Here is a 17,941-nt window from a genome sequence, read left to right as displayed (position 1 = left end):
TTGGCATTAAACCTGCATCTTGTGTGACAGCAGTTGGTTATCGCGTTTGTCACGATATGTATTCCACTAATTTCAAACCGAAGTATACGTCTCGGATGGTTTAGTATTTTCTCCAGTATCTGTGCTATAACAAATATAACGATACTAAGTATAGTGATTCGGTTATTATGATTTACATGAAACTATACTCACAATCCATAGAGCCAAAGACCGGCTCGCAACTGAAGACGTGGTTTCAATTCAGATTCGCGCAATAAAATGTCCATGCTGTCTTCGTGTTTCCTCGCCAGTTTGCATTTGATGAAAACTAAGTACTGGTCGACTCGGTAAGGTATACCGTTTTATAAGGTACTTTACCAACTCTGATCAAAGAGATTCGGTGATTTTCAAGGATGCACAATCTACATTGATGGTGTATATTATCAAAGTTCGTACAACACTTAATTTGCTCTGTGAAGCTCTGCAATGGGAACAACAGCACTGAGGTACATGTATATGTTGCCAGTGAAGCAGCACAAATAAGGAATGACAACACCGGCACCGTCTTCACAAGGTTGAAAATAAGGTGCATGTAGGCCTACTAATCGAAGTAAACAGAAAATAAAAAAGATTTGATTTTTTTATATAGTCATGAGGAAATAAACGCTTATAATATTGTGAAGGACTCACCATGGTCATCCTGCAAGGCATAGAATGTTACACTTTGAGGGCATCGGATGCCTTAAAACATCCTTGATGAACGAATAAACAATTCGGCCTATAAGCCATTAAGGTGAATCATCCAGTGCTGACCCGTTAACTTGATAATTACAAGTAAGCCATGTGTTGTATGAACAACAAGCCACACAGCGATAGGCCACAAGTAAGCCATGTGTTGTATGAATAACAAGCCACACAGCGATAGGCCACAAGTAAGTCATGTGCTGTATGAACAACAAGCCACACAGCGATAGGCCACAAGTAAGTCATGTGCTGTATGAATAACAAGCCACACAGCGATAGGCCACAAGTAAGTCATGTGCTGTATGAACAACAAGCCACACAGTGATAGGCCACAAGTAAGTCATGTGCTGTATGAACAAGCCACACAGCGATAGGCCACAAGTAAGTCATGTGTTGTATGAACAACAAGCCACACAGCGATAGGCCACAAGTAAGTCATGTGCTGTATGAACAAGACACATGGTGATAGGCCACAAGTAAGTCATGTGCTGTACGAACAACAAGCCACACAGTGATAGGCCACAAGTAAGTCATGTGCTGTATGAACAAGCCACACAGCGATAGGCCACAAGTAAGTCATGTGTTGTATGAACAACAAGCCACACAGCGATAGGCCACAAGTAAGTCATGTGCTGTATGAACAAGACACATGGTGATAGGCCACAAGTAAGTCATGTGCTGTACGAACAACAAGCCACACAGTGATAGGCCACAAGTAAGTCATGTGCTGTATGAACAACAAGCCACACAGCGATAGGCCACAAGTAAGTCATGTGCTGTATGAACAACAAGCCACACAGCGATAGGCCACAAGTAAGTCATGTGCTGTATGAACAACAAGCCACACAGCGATAGGCCACAAGTAAGTCATGTGCTGTATGAACAAGACACATGGTGATAGGCCACAAGTAAGTCATATGCTGTATGAATAACAAGACACATGGTGATAGGCCACAAGTAAGTCATGTGCTGTATGAATAACAAGACACATGGTGATAGGCCACAAGTAGGTCATGTGCTGTATGAACAAGACACATGGTGATAGGCCACAAGTAAGTCATATGCTGTATGAATAACAAGACACATGGTGATAGGCCACAAGTAAGTTATATTCTGTATGAATAACAAGCCACACAGTGATAGGCCACAAGTAAGTCATATGCTGTATGACTGCAGGTAACAGATCTTGAACGAAGTCGGCTATTGAAAACGGTCAATGTTTTTCTGTACTGTTCTCATAAATAATTTTGAAAGAAAGAAACAACCATCCAGAGGATTGTAAACCCAGTTTTCTTTGCTATGAATAAGAACAAGGTTAAATACTCATTCCACAGCACATTTATTAATGCATATGTATCACAACAAGCAGGGACCGCATGATTGACAGTTGTCACCACTCAACGAATATGTCCTCTTTGATACCAACATAATTGTCCTGCCCTGAAGAAAATGTTTTACTACGATACATTCATGAATTTGATTGTGTGAAATACAATTTATGTAATGGCACAAACCTTGACGCATAAATAAAATCTGTCATAACAAACTTTTAGATCTGTGGTAAATAAATTATGCTTACAAACACTCTCATGCATATTAAAACCATTTGTCACGTTAAACATGTAAACATTTCACACCATGATCAACATGGTTTAGGAATGTCGTGAAATAAACCTGTATGCATTTTGAAAAATTTCTGAGTAATTTTTAAATATTAATTTTCACACGAGGAAACACTTCAGACGCTTTTTTCTGGAAGTTTTCTGTTTTCACACATGGATTTCCAGTCAGATGTAGAATTTTCAATGCAGGATTAGATCTCAACACATTAAGGTCTTCAATACTCTGAACATCTGAAGATCAGTTAAGGGCAGCCCTTAATACGGCACACACTTTATGTACATTAATATAAATGATCCCCATCATTTGTGGTTTATTTGGTATGACTTTTGTCCCATGAAGTACTGGGAGATGTTTCACTTAAATAATGGTAGTTATCCTGGTTCAAACATTTTCTCACTGTGATAAGTCTGAAATAATGCATAAATTATTCATTTACTTAATCACTTGATTTGCGTTTTACGTTGTACTCAAGAATATGTGGTCTCATTAAGGCATAATCATTCATTAATTCATTAACTGGTCGAGGAATGGTGATGAGCCCTGAGGGTCTGATTTGAGGTCATTGATATATTGATATATCTGTGATCAGTTTCATATGTGGACGAAACCGGCACGTTTGGAGTAAACCACAAGCCTCTAACAAGTAACTGACAGACTTTTTTACATGCAACACACAGATTTCCACCTCCCACAGTGAGCATAGTCAAGAGTAAAATACATCACAAGGATTCAGGTTCAAACCTAACTTGTCAATGAATACTTGAATCCGCCAATACATATTACCAGAGGAGAGCAATTCTTGAATCACAAGCCTTTATCCTTTCTCCACTTTACTTGTATACTGCCCAAGGGCTCTTTTTGCCATAACACTGGCCACCCTCATATAAATGAAAGACCCATCTAAGAAATAAATACAATGACCTTGATCAAATCAAAGGATACTGTTGTTGACTAGGCTTAGTGTGTGTAGAAGAGGGAGATGTTCCAGGCCAGTCAGATCCTGTATCTGATTTTCACTCAGGTCTAACTCCTCTACTCCCTGCAGGTGGGAGAACCCCTTCAGGGACTTGAGTCGATTCTTAGCCAGTTTGAGTCTCCTTAACGACATCAGATGATCCAGGTGTGTTACAGTTGTCAGTCCTCTCTCAGGTAACTCCAGCTGATTCGTGGTCCAGTCCAGTCTCTCTATAGCATTCTCCAGCAGAAATTTACTTCCTGAAGAACAGAGAAGTAGTGACCAAATTTCTAATGCCAGTCAATATTGTGAACACACTGAAAATCTACTTTGTTCTGGTTGAGGTCCACACACCAAAACATAGGTTATGTTTCATGCAAATAAAGGAAAGAATGCATTGTTTTCACATACTGGCACAGGTTACAACCACAAGTACAGGAAATATTGTTCGTGGCCATGGACATCAACGATATATTATTGTATTTATTTATTGATTTGATTGGAGTTTTACGCCGTACTCAACAACATTTCATTCTATGACGGCGGCCAGCATTATGGTGGGAGGAAACTGGGCAGAGCCTGGAGGAAACCCACGACCATCCGCAGGTTGCTGAAAGACCTTCCCACGTATGACTGGAGAGGAAGCCAAAATTAGCTGGACTTGAACTCACAGCAACCGCATTGGTGAGAGGCTTCTGGGTCATTACGCTGTTCTAGCATGCTAACCAACTGAGCCACGGAGGCACCCATATATTATTGTAAGGTTGCTTCCATGTACCTGCACTAAATTGTACTTTCACTCAGTCTTACACAAAGCTCCCATATTAAGTTAATGTGAAATTTGTGAATATTTTTTCTGTAATTGCATGCGAACCACACAACATTGGGAAACAAGGCGCTCAGAGAATACCAGTAGACTATCTGATTGAGCAGTTTGTAAAAGAGCATAATGTTCAAGTTATGTGATAATTCAAACACTGAAATCTAAACATTGACTTCTAAACCACCAAAACGTAGAATAATTGACACTGTCATACACAGATATTATCCTCTAATTAAATAGTGCTAAGACTTTCCATTAAATCAATAAGAAAGACCAAAATTATTATACTGTTACAACGATGACTGTTTGTCATACGCGTATACATTTCAGAGCAGTGATTTCATGTTATTCAGTTCTAAATTATCACTGGGGGGAGTTAGTGAACAACTTTACCACAAAGGTCTCTGATGTGCAGATCACAAATCATGGGGGGCAATTGCAACCCTAAAGACTAAAGGTAAAAGTCTTCCTTGGTCTTTGATATGCAAATTGTGACCGGTGATTGGCAATCTGTGTACTATGGGTGGCCACTGCAACCCTATGACTGTCCAAAAATTGGACACCGACAACGCAACCGACAGCATCTGATTTCCCTCTCACAATACCTCTCCTTATTTCGTAAGGCGAGCTAATCATAATTTGCACATTCAAAATTCTTCACATTCACACTATTCATTATTTGGTCAGTCCAAACCTAATTTGCATATGCAATGTTTTCCCTTGAAGGATGTTAAATGGCCAGAGATTCTTCCGTTCAGTGATTCTGGAGAGCAAAATTCTGAAAGGGTTTCTGAATAAATCACAAACTAGTACAGTTTACTCCTTGGTTTGACAAGATATAACGGCTTACGAAGACACACACTAGTGCAGTTTACCGCTTGGTTTGACAAGATATAACGGCTTACTGAGACATAAACTAGTGCAGTTTACCCCTTGGTTTGACAAGATATAACGGCTTACTGAGACACAAACTGGTGCAGTTTACCCCTTGGTTTGACAAGATATAACGGCTTACGAAGACACACACTAGTGCAGTTTACCCCTTGGTTTGACAAGATATAACGGCTTACTGAGACACAAACTAGTGCAGTTTACCGCTTGGTTTGACAAGATATAACGGCTTACTGAGACATAAACTAGTGCAGTTTACCCCTTGGTTTGACAAGATATAACGGCTTACTGAGACACAAACTGGTGCAGTTTACCCCTTGGTTTGACAAGATATAACGGCTTACTGAGACACAAACTGGTGCAGTTTACCCCTTGGTTTGACAAGATATAACAACTTACGAAGACACACACTAGTGCAGTTTACCCCTTGGTTTGACAAGATATAACGGCTTACTGAGACACAAACTAGTGCAGTTTACCGCTTGGTTTGACAAGATATAACGGCTTACTGAGACATAAACTAGTGCAGTTTACCCCTTGGTTTGACAAGATATAACGGCTTACTGAGACACAAACTGGTGCAGTTTACCCCTTGGTTTGACAAGATATAACGGCTTACTGAGACACAAACTGGTGCAGTTTACCCCTTGGTTTGACAAGATATAACGGCTTACTGAGACACAAACTAGTGCAGTTTACCGCTTGGTTTGACAAGATATAACGGCTTACTGAGACATAAACTAGTGCAGTATACCCCTTGGTTTGAAAAGATATAACGGCTTACTAAGACACAAACTGGTGCAGTTTACCCTTTGGTTTGACAAGATATAACGGCTTACTGAGACACAAACTAGTGCAGTTTACCCCTTGGTTTGACAAGATATAACGGCTTACCGAGACACAAACTAGTGCAGTATACCCCTTGGTTTGACAAGATATAACGGCTTACTGAGACACAAACAAGACACAAACTGGTGCAGTTTACCCTTTGGTTTGACAAGATATAACGGCTTACTGAGACATAAACTAGTGCAGTTTACCCTTTGGTTTGACAAGATATAACGGCTTACTGAGACACAAACTGGTGCAGTTTACCCCTTGGTTTGACAAGATATAACGGCTTAGTGAGACACAAACTGGTGCAGTTTACCCCTTGGTTTGACAAGATATAACGGCTTAATGAGACATAAACTAGTGCAGTTTACCGCTTGGTTTGACAAGATATAACGGCTTACTGAGACACAAACTGGTGCAGTTTACCCTTTGGTTTGACAAGATATAACAGCTTACTAAGACACAAACAAGACACAAACTAGTGCAGTTTACCCCTTGGTTTGAGAAGACATAATGGCTTACTGAGATCCCTGTAGTAGTTCTGACGTTTGCTGTCCAGAGTTTCCAGTTGGATCAGGTTGTTAGAGATGGCTTCTTCATATTTCTCTGGGTCCAGGGACTTCATCAGTAGTACTATTGTCAAAAGTGCCCCTAACACAGAAAGAAGAAAGCTTAAAATGAGCAATGACCAATCAGAATCAAAAAAATCATTAAATATGCAGAACGTTTCCTAAAGGATCAGGCTTGTTCTTAAAACTCGATCTGAAATTTCACAAAATGTATAAAAATATTGTCAAATTCTGATATGGCTTGTTATTTAAAGCAAGGGCATTCCATTTTTTCACATGCATGCGCATACTCAACATGTATTTTTAGTTTTTCTCATCATCAAGTGGTTGCTAAGATTAATCTGTTCAGGGCAGACAGTGTCTTACATTTATTTTCTGGTTCCAGTTCGTGGAGTTCATGACAAGATTCCAATTCCTTGGTGAGAAATACGCTGGCTGTGGCACTGATCTCATGGCTGGAAACATAAAAACGATAAAATAATCATGGTAAGGTAATGGCATGGTAACAATGAAAGAAGTGTATATTTCACTTTATACACAGGATTTTGGTGGGAGGAAACTGGGAAGTGCTGCGGGAAGCTCACAACGATCTGCTGGAAATAATGACAGTAATGTAATGGCTGGAAACCATGGAAGTAAGCCACTTGTTTGAAAGAGTAAAACTAATGCAATGGTTAAAAGCAATGAAAGCAAAGTAATTGTTATAAATATTGAATTTATTTATTTATTTGATTGGTATTTTGCGCCGTACTCAAGAATATTATATATATATATATATATACATGTATAAATATTGAAAGCTTGAACAACATTGGAAATAAATTGGTGCAAATTGGTTGACCTAAAATTTGACACAGGTAAATTAATCCTCTGCATTGGTTCACATGGAAGGTAATTTCAAAACATAATTGTGTAAATGTTATCTTGATTCTGCAGAATGCGGCAAAGCAAATATAAAACTTCTGTTAAACTTTAAAACGTGTGGACTGGTCTGGACTTCATTAATGAGCTTTGAAAACTGGTCCTTAACCCAGTGATCCTTGATCTTTTAATTCAATTTATTTATTTACTTATTTTGATTTATTTCACTGGTCTTTTAATCCGAACTAGAATGTTTCCCTTATGCATTGAGAGCCACAATTTTGGCAATTACAGGTTGAATGGTCAGACCTGAAGGTAATCCCTGTTGTGGTCAACCGCTGCCAGGACACCGGACCAGACCCACTGGGCATGTGAACTGAGGTCTGAACACAGGGCTTAGGCTCTCCACACTGGGTCACTGTGACGTCCACTTTAAGGTCAGCGTCTGGAATCCTCTCTCCAGCTGACAATATCTACATATCACAAAAGTCGCATCAATAAATATAAATTTCTTTTGACGGATAAATTAAAATGAAATTTCTTTCTCCTGAAAGTCATTGTTTCGGTGAAGCGGTGGGGGAGGGGGACCACTGGTGTGACTAGCAGTGTGGGGCATGCGGAGCATGTGCTGTTTTGTGACAGGCAGGCATTGGCGTCCGCTTGGCAACCCGTGTTTGAGGGAGAATATGGAGTAATAAATGTGCATGGGTAGGAAATTGGTTCACTCTCATCTGTCGTATGAACCAAAGTACTGGCAAAACTTTACCTTTGCTTTTGATATTTCATTCTGTCAACAGTAGTAATAAAACTTTTATAAGGCTGAGGCCCAATAAAGCGGGCTCCTTTTAAAGTTTGTACCGGGCAGGTGTATGGGTTAGAGGCCCAAGATAATTTGTACAGGATTGCAGGCAAAGATATGTTGAACAAGTTAGAGGTCCAAATGTTTTGGATGGGTTAGAGGCTCAGATGTTTTTGTACAGGTTAGAGGCCCAGATGTTTTTGGATGGGTTAGAGGCCAGACGTTTTTGTATGGGTTAGATACCCATATGTTTTTGCATGGGTTAAAGGCCCAGATGTTACTGTACAGGTTAGAGCCCAGATGTTTCGGACGGGTTAGAGGCCCAGATGTTTTGGACAGGTCAGAGGCTCAGATGTTTGGAACAGGTTAGAGGCACGATGTTTTGGACAGGTTAGAGGCCCACATGTTTTGGACGGGTTAAAGACCGAGATGTTTTTGTATGGGTTGAAGGCCCAGGTGTTATTGTGCAGGTTGTTGACCCACATGCATAGTATGGCCCATGTATTTTACACGGATTTTTGTCCCGGTAAAATGCCCTGATGTTTTGTACAGGTTAGAGGCCCACCTGTTTTGTACAGGTTAGAGGCCCAGTTGTGTTCATGTTAAGGGGTGCATGCCTAATGGTAGCCACAAAGGTAGACACTGTGAATCCATCATGGCTCGGAATGTGTAATATTTTGTGTAAATATGTGTAAATATTTTAAGAAAGGTGTGAAAATGTATGGATGGATAGTATTATGGAATAAACTTTGTCTTGGCTTGTACCACATGACAACACCAAGCAGGGTCGAGTTGTCTTGTAGTTTAGACGAACAATTTTGGTTGGGCGGAGAATTAACACTTACGCTGTTGTAAATGAAACACACCTTAGCTCTTCAGCATGTCAGGAGCAGTTAGACCATGCCCAACTATGAGGGGAATTGCAGGGTGGTGCTAAGAGTTAAGTTAGGTGAAAATTCAGGGGCATGCCTATGAAAAAGGTGAGAGCTGAGGGTTGTGTGTGTGTGAGTGTGTTGGGGGGGGGGGGGGAGGGGCAGGTGGCCTGAATGTTAAGGTACGTGTTTGTTACTTTTCTCATTTGAAAATACACTGGTTAGATTGACCATTTTCTTGGAAACACCACATATTACCACCATACCAAAGAAAACGATTGAAAAAACTACAATCAAATGCACTGTATGTCAGTTTTGACTTTCAGGATAAAGTGTACACTTTATCCTGAATATAACAAATGATGGAGCTTCAGGTTCAAATCCCCAACCATCCAATTTGTAGTTCGAACTTTGAATAGAACGTGTGGCAGGTTCAAATTAATGAGATTGTTTAGAGCTTATTTCTACAGCACTGAAGAGCTATTTGTAACTTAAAACCAGTCCTTCTCACTTCAAATCATTCCTCCAAAGGCTTAACAGCAAGATCAACCAATATATCTACCTGTACTTACATGTGTGTCAACATGTACAAAGTCTACATACATGCTCAAACGTAAAGAAAACACAAGCATGAAGTAATGTCAGATAAAACTAAAAGACCACTATTCACTGTCCCTAAAAAAAATTGCGATTTATTTATTTATTCATTTCTTTTTTTTTTAATTATCAACCCTGTAAAATGCATTTGAAAGTTTGGATTCTATGGTAGCTTGTTCTGATTATTTTGAAACTAGTGACATGACTCAAACACACAGACAGACTACATTTCATCATTAAAAATGCTTATGCATATAGATTTATTTACTTATTTTGATTGGTGTTTTACGCCGTACTCAAGAATATTCACTTATGCACCAGCGGCCAGCATTATGGTGGGAGGAAACTAGGCACAGCCTGGGGGATATATAGATTTATTAAAACATTTACCAAATGAACTTTGAAACAAGTTATTTCAGGCAAAACAAAATGAATGTGACCTCACTGATACTCTCTGAATCACTACAGACCACCATAAAATCTGATGTCGTAAAACCATTTTACTCTGTTGGAAAATTTCTAAAAAAATAAATCGAAACATTTTCTTGGACGTTGTTTAACGGTCATTCATATTATATCTGATATTTGCCTTTAAAGCCAATAACTTACCCAAACAGACGAATACTTGTGTTTGCCACCAGGAACTGTCCAGCTGCCATCATTGACCCTTGACCCATTCACAGTCACACCAACAGCATAGTCCTTCCCTATCTGAATAAAACAGACATAGATCATTACTTACATGTACATACCTACAAAGGCATCTACTTTTTTTTTTACTTCATATATTTCTACTATCATATTTTAATGTTTTCCATGGCTCTCTCTCAATTTACACATACTTTTTTTTGCAAGTCAATATTTAAAAACTGTAGAAGTAATGAGTTTTTCTCACAATCCATGCATGATGTCTCCATCAGTGATCACATGAGGAGTAATTTTCACACAGCTTTGTGAACTGCGTTTTTTTAAGTTTTCTTGTAACCCATGTCTCAATTAAATTATATTCTTACACAAACCTGACTTAAAAACATAAATTTACCAATAAAGCATACAAATGTATATGCACAGAAAATGTTAATATATGGTATGTCTTTGTACGACAAACAAAACTAAAAATTACACCATATTTACCAATATCGGAGTGGTGAATCCAACTGTAACTGTACTCATAGCTTTACACACCAGTACTGAGTGGACATCTAGCTTTGTCTGGCCTGAGAACAGAGTAAGAAAACTGTCCAGCACAAAGTATGTATTCATTTAAAAGTTTCCAGAATTGTTCAATTAATGTGGATTTCTATAAGAAGCTTAGTTTTCTTGAAGGTGAAAGATTTCAGTCTTCAGCATACATAATGTGTGTAGCTCACAAATTCAGAAACACTACAGGTAGTCATTCAAAACAAAAATAAATCAGAGATTAGGTGACAATACTTTATGGCTAAGTTTGAAATTGACAATAGAGTAACTAAATGCATGAAAAGGTCTACGACAAAATTAAAGTCCTACCATTATTTATCTAATCATTTGCCTGCGGCAAAACCTCTCAATGTAAAGCCACTGCCAAATCAGAGAAAGCTGGACTTGAACCTGTGACTTTGTTGGATGGATTTTCGAGTCTAACTGAACAGTACATTTATACGGAATACTCACCCCTTCCCAGCAGCCATCTATGATAAAACCATGCACTCTGGTCATCAGGGTCAGTAAAAAAAGCATTCTGTACAATCTCAAACTCTGGAGAAATTCAAACAGAATACATGTATATTCAGAATCACAAAAACAAACTTCACAAATTTACATTCATTAAGCCTTAATATATCTCTTACACGGTTAAAAATATTTTTGATGACATATTCATGAGCCTTCTTACAACTTCTGAATTGAGAAAACAGATTTTTCCTCCTGCTACTTTGGCCTTTAAAACTATAGATCATAGACTAACCATTCAGTAAGGCTTCCTCTGTGATACCAACTGGCTGACTTGGATCTGGTTTTACCAAGGGAAGTAACTTGCTTCGGTAATGCCAGGAAGAGTAGTTTGAAAAGTTTGAGCTAATTTTGGATGTGGAAAATTCCAATTCTTCTTCAGGTGATATTTCTGCATGGTTAACAACAAATCTGCGATAATCCCAACAATGGACTGAAAGAGGAAAAAAAACATTATCTAGAGTTTCAATCGGCTGGATATAATTCTGCTACTAAGTTATGGCCACAGTATAATTGTATTTGGGGTACCAAATCCATTCTCATTAAATACATAAATATTTATATTAGAGAATTCATCTTTGAATTATTTCATCCCATCACTGAGTTTCCACAAAGAATAAACTATTGCCAGGCGTCATATGTTGAGGTAATGCCTTTTGTGTGCATGTCTTTACTTTATCAGAGTCTCTGCCAGTCTCAAGAATTTCTTACATGGGATAAATCAGGTTAGTGCTGGAGAAAACACCTGTTGTGTCCTTTACCAAATACCTGACAAATTTTCTGATAAACAACTTTTGCAATCCAACTGGCCACAAAGCCTTAAACTATTAACTCAGCAAAGACACCTTTTTTTAAAACACACAATACAATTTATCCAAAAAAAAAAAAAAAAGACACAAAATTACAGAAAAAAAAAAAAGACACAAAATTACAGAAGCATTGTGCATGTAAAAGTACGGTTATTAAAGCTTCATGACATAAAATCCACAATAACACATCTACACTGTTTGGATGGCAAATTATATTAATTAAGACAAACTTACAATTCCGCTCATCATACTCCAGGAACTTGTTGCAGAGGCCGAGTTCTCGTGTCCAGTTGGGGCGTGGCATTGTGGTCAGAATGTAACACCTCTGCTGCCAGGAGCCATAAGACTTAGGGTTGGCTCTCAGGCACGTCTCCACGAAATAAAGCTCATCCTGAAACACTTTGTTCAACTCCTCCTCAGACCTACAAAATAGGTTTACAAACGATCAAAACATTACACTGTTTATAGGCCTTGGACAGAGGGAACTCTGTTGTTCTCACTGTATGTGGCACTTGGTGATGATAGGCAATTGAGTGAGTGCTTGGGGTTTAACGTCGTACTCAACAATTTTTTCAGTCATATGACGACGAAGGAATCATTAGGGTGCATGCACGTGTAATGTGCTTCCTTGTTGCAGGACGGATTTCCACCGCTCTTTTATTTAGTGCTGCATCACTGAGATGACTTACCGAAGGCAAGTAAGCCGCCCCGCCCGAGCCATTATACTGATACGGGTCAACCAGTAGTTGCACTATCCCCTTCATGCTGAACGCCAAGCGAGGAAGTTACAACTTCCTCTTTTAAAGTCTTAGGTGTGACTCGACCAAGGACTTATCCTGGATCTACCGGTCCCGAAGCGGACGCTCTACCAACTGTGCTATCCGGGCCGGTGATAGGCAATTGAAGATGACCCCTCATCCTCTACTGATATAGTGTGCTGTAAGTCACACTTATGTGGGAAAGTTTGTCACTAACTTGCAAACCCCCTATGATTTAACCTGGGCACCAGTTTTCTCCACTCATAATACTGATGAGCACAGTATAAGTGAACAAGAGTCCAGGTGAACACAACATGCCCCTCAAACAAATGCATTGTTTGAAATGTATAAAAGAATACCAGCAGCATTGAGGTGAGTATAATGCCTGACTGGAATCTTCATGGGTGTTGATGATACATATGTGGATACCATGACAACCGCACAAATAGACAAATGTGTCCACCAAAACTGAAACTCTATGCGGATAACAGTTAAACCCCGGACACGAAACGATATCTATTTAAATAGTATATATATACATATATATACACACAGGAAAATGGCTATCTGGTAACTATGACAACTTACGAAAATAGACAAATATGAGTCGCGACAAATTGTCATCTGTGTATCTATGTATCCACCTAAAGTTTAAACTCTATGTGGAAAACAGTTGGAGTTGTAGCCCAGACACGAAATCATATATATTTTTATAGTATATACATGCTTAAGGAAAATGGCTATCTGGTTACCATGACAACCCCGAAAATGGCCATATGTAAGTTGCGACACATCGTCATCTGAGTATATATGTATACACCAATGATTAAATTTCTGCTCCGAAAACAGTTGGAGTTATAGCCCGGAAACGTAATCATATCTATTGGTATAGAATATAGGGAAAATGGCAATTAGGTAACCATGACAACCACGCAAATGAACAAATATGAGTCGCGACACATCATCATTTGTGTATGTATGTATCCACACAAAGTAAAAACTCTACACAGAAAACAAATGGAGTTATATCCTGCACACGAAATCCTATCTATATATATATAGAATACATAGGAAAATGGCAATATGGTAACCATGACAACTGCGGAAATGAACAAATGTGAGTCAAGACATATCATCATGTGTGTATAAAGATATCCACCAAAAATTAAAACTCTACACCCAGTTATAGCCTGGACATGAAATCATATCTTTTTATATAGTATACATAAGGAAAATGGCTACCTGGTTACCATGGCAATCACAGATCTGTGTATCTGTGTATCCACCAAAAATTAAAATTCTCCATGGAAAACATAAGGAGATCTAGGCCAGACATGAATACAGATCATAATATCATTACAGATCGCCACCATAATAGGCTCAGCCTAACAGCAAGGGCATACAAAAATTTTGGAGTGCAGCTGCCAAATGAATACACAGGATAATATGCAAAAGTATAGGACGGCATGGTTCAATCCTTTTAACAACTTGTACACTATACAAATTTGTTGAATTTACAACTTAGATTTACAGACAAAAGACTGGATAAATATATAGTTTATTTGATAAGTGTTTTACCTGGTACTCAAGAGTATTTCACTTATACAACAACAGGCAGTATTGTGGTGGGAGGAAACTGGGCAAAGCCCAAGGGAAACCCACGACCATACGCAGGTTGCTGACAGACTGGATAAACACGTAAGTATTTAAGACACATGAGTAAGTAGTAAATATATATTCCTATTTTACTTTGTGAGAGGTTAAATGAAACGAAACAAACTCCATTTTTTTTTTACATCAAAACACAAACAAAACAACTTAGTATTACTTTTGTTCCTTCCAGGCTTCAAAAATTTCTTTCCTGAAATTCCACAGAGAATAGACGTCAGGATTTGCTGATAATATTTCTCCGGTGATATGAAGAGCTTCTGAATCATATTCCCCATTCTTCCTCTGAAACATCATAACAGCTTTCCATAATCATACAGTGTCAGAAAAGAATGTGAAATAAAGGTCCCATTCATTTGAAAAACACAATTTATTAATTATATATTTCTTTGATTGTTGCTTGAAGTAAAAGAAAGCTAAAATGTGAAGTAAGATTCATTATACAGACAACTGAAAACTAAAGGTAAAAATACTTGTGTTGTAAGGCATTCAAATTTTTTAATAGTAAGGTGGATTTTATGAGCCATACTGACAGTATCTAGGAATGTCACATCACCTTTTTTCTGATGTCCATCAGAAGGAACGAATTTTTGGGAATCTTTTAATGGTAATCTTTTACTCATGGGTTAGAGAGTTATTGTAGCATTCAGTGTCATGATTAGAGTTTGAAATACTTTCTGTGATGTCAGAGTTCCTAAACCCTGAATGTATGGTCCATGAAGTCCACCTTAGCATTCAAATATTTGAGCATCTTTAACTCTCTTCACAAAAATCTAAAAAAAATAAATGAAAGTATATTTATGCACAGTTTTAAGTGATGCCTACTTCGATTCTTTGACTTCGAGGTCTTTTCCTGTAATACTAACTCAAGAATTTTGCACTTATTTTATGATAGCAGTCAGTTTTCTGGGTGACTTATAAGTAGTTTCCAAACTGCTGAATGTAGGCTAGTGCATCACAAAATAAAAAAAAGATCTCTCCAGTTAATTGAAAAAGTTCCAAAATTTTATGTTAAATAGAATATATCAAAGCCTACCCTATTTCTTCAAAAATTTGGGACACCTGGTCTGCTCATTTTAGCCAATATATATGTAATTCTAACAGGTTCTTTTTTCTCATATGGTTAGACCATCTGATGAACAACATACTCACATCTTTACTTTTCCAAAAGGCTGGTACAGAAATGTTATATTCTATTTTCAAGACTACTAATATCTGTCCCAAATTTTAGAACAGGGTAGTCAGAATTACAAGCCACCCCAACAGTTTAATCTTATGTCTCGGCTTTTTTTTCCACCAAAACTGATAAGATAAATATACATTTTGCTCTTCCACCATTGTATGTGCTATCATCATTTTACAAGTTCTTGATGTATTAAAAAGCAGTTGTTAAATATAAATATACCCAAAGTCATGAGGCTGTGTGGTAGATAGAATAGTCAGGACGTACGCCTATAGTGTGCACATGTAGCTGTGACTCTTGATCTTGTATGTTCTGTAGCTGTGACTCTTGATCTTGTATGTTCTGTAGCTATGACTCTTGATCTTGTATGTTCTGTAGCTGTGACTCTTGATCTTGTATGTTCTGTAGCTGTGACTCTTGATCTTGTATGTTCTGTAGCTGTGACTCTTGATCTTGTATGTTCTGTAGCTATGACTCTTGATCTTGTATGTTCTGCTGTGCTCTTACCTTTTCCATCACTTTTTGCATAGCAGCATTGTAAATTTTCAATTTCTTCTCCCTTTCCAGTCGTTTGGCTTCAGCCTGTTCAGCCGTTGTCTTGACTTTTAATCTTCCATGCTGAAATCAAACCAGAACACATCTACATGAATTTAGTTTGGTCTTAATTAACTTTTGTCTTACTGCAGAGCAAGCCACTAACGTAGAACCAAAAGTGTAGTACAGTAAAATCGAAGTTTGGCAGGCATCTTGTGGGTAGGGGGTGGGGGGGGAGGGGGTTGGGTGGGGGTGTGGAGCGAGTGAAGTTCGATCAGATGCACTATTTGAAGTCAAATCTACATAACACAAACTTAATCTCAACCTAAACAAGGCATCCACTTCAATTTGTACCAGGAAATAACCACTTCACAGTGCAGTCCACATAAAGGTCAAAGTAATGACCTTCTGTTTTCGTCAATGCCACTCATGATCCTGAATACATGGTTCTTCCTGTCGCAGCCGGTATTGCACTATAAAAATTCATATTCTGTGCACTGCGAAACCATGCCAAATTCTCTCGGAGTACTACCATCACTTCATTGGATGACCTATTCATGTCACACGAATCAGACGTCCGTGTCATCTACGTGGCCAATATGTGAGCGAAAAGTGGTCATCGTATCGCTGTGTCACTATGCTGTACACTCTTTTCAAGGATCTAATGTAACTCTGGTATCTTTCAAATCATTTGTTGTAAAACTGTTTTACTTATATGATTTCAGGGTGCTAATTAGGTGTACAGGCAGGGGCAATAATAGATTAGTTCTTGCGATGACTTCTAGAAAAGCACAGTGGGTAGGCCTAAAGGATTTTTCAATGCTTTGCAGGGCTTTTCCATACATAATCACTTCATGTCTTGACGTTGTCTGGCCAGGGCTCTGTGGCTGACAAGATAAGCAGACAATCCAACTCAAATGTGTTTGTTTTCAAATGTCAACATAATATTTTTTAAATGCAGTTGACATACTAACATAGCATAGACATTAGGTCCAGGGAACATTTAAAGTGAAATAAATTTGTTGGGGGATCTCCTTTAAAGAACTTGAAAATCATGGTGTTTAATTTCATCGGTGCTTTTTACGCTCTATGCAAGAATATTTAATTCACTTATCCGATGTTGGCCAGAATGATGGTGGGAGGAAACCCGCATGACACCCAGGATTATCTGCAGTTGTTAGCAGGCCTTCCCATATACAAGCGGGGAGGGAAGACTTGAATTCACAGTGCTCGTATTGGTGAGTGGCTCCTGGGTCATTGCGCCATGCTGGCACTCTAACCACTTGCCCATGGAGGTCCCCTGAAAATCATGGAGCCATTTAGTTTTTTCTTTCGGCTTGTTGATCTGTTCAGTTCACATTATGTGAGAACACCATAAAGAAACATGTTGCCACTGACAAGTAAATTTCTCAAAATGCTCGTTTGCACATTGACAAGTTCACAAATAACAGGTGAAGATGTGAATGGTTGAGTGTGTTGATGACATTGTTGTCATTCTTGACATCATCAATCAACCCCATTTACACGATTCACTCATCGAGCTGAAGAAAACTTTAATGTTAAATCAACTTCATCAGTGATTTATCAGGCTAACCACAGTAAGTCAGTCAAAACTGAAGGCATAATCAGAGAGATTTTCTCTGACACCTCACCATTGTCAGTAGTCACGCTGTTCCCAATAACGCCGGAAGCTGTATAATAGGCCACTTTTACTAACTCCCATCACAGAAGA

The 17,941-nt window shown here is 38.5% G+C and overlaps 2 protein-coding genes across 2 annotated transcripts in view; one reads left to right on the top strand and one right to left on the bottom strand.

Moving 5' to 3' along the window:
* Positions 1 to 12,625, top strand: part of LOC135465623 (sorting nexin-16-like) — a 55,702-nt gene extending 43,077 nt beyond the window's left edge. Inside the window, exon 8 of the transcript XR_010444047.1 lies at positions 12,601 to 12,625. The gene's annotated coding sequence lies outside the window, so the exon portion shown is untranslated. The remainder of the gene's footprint in view (positions 1 to 12,600) is intronic.
* On the bottom strand, positions 1,964 to 17,887 carry LOC135465622 (geranylgeranyl transferase type-2 subunit alpha-like). Its single transcript, XM_064742900.1, has 13 exons — positions 17,862 to 17,887; positions 16,183 to 16,293; positions 14,653 to 14,777; positions 12,301 to 12,488; positions 11,493 to 11,690; positions 11,201 to 11,284; positions 10,682 to 10,764; positions 10,157 to 10,258; positions 7,589 to 7,752; positions 6,785 to 6,873; positions 6,372 to 6,500; positions 3,289 to 3,561; positions 1,964 to 2,576 (listed from the first exon to the last, which is right to left on the bottom strand). The coding sequence occupies exons 1-13, from the start codon at positions 17,862 to 17,864 to the stop codon at positions 2,431 to 2,433; spliced, it is 1,695 nt and encodes a 564-aa protein (XP_064598970.1). The 5' UTR covers positions 17,865 to 17,887; the 3' UTR covers positions 1,964 to 2,430.
* Positions 17,888 to 17,941: the final 54 nt, after the last annotated feature.

The sequence above is a fragment of the Liolophura sinensis genome, chromosome 5, assembly GCF_032854445.1.
Source record: "Liolophura sinensis isolate JHLJ2023 chromosome 5, CUHK_Ljap_v2, whole genome shotgun sequence".
NCBI classification, from domain to species: Eukaryota; Metazoa; Mollusca; class Polyplacophora; order Chitonida; family Chitonidae; genus Liolophura; species Liolophura sinensis.
This window is presented reverse-complemented; position numbering and strand designations above follow the sequence as displayed.

Excerpts from the sequence above, each read along its gene's own strand:
- LOC135465622 (XM_064742900.1), bottom strand. Across the intron at positions 10,259-10,681 it reads GATTCACCACTCCGATATTG|ATAGGGAAGGACTATGCTGT; the intron begins GTAAATATGGTG and ends TGTTTTATTCAG. Across the intron at positions 3,562-6,371 it reads GAACTACTACAGGGATCTCA|GAAGTAAATTTCTGCTGGAG; the intron begins GTAAGCCATTAT and ends TCTGTTCTTCAG.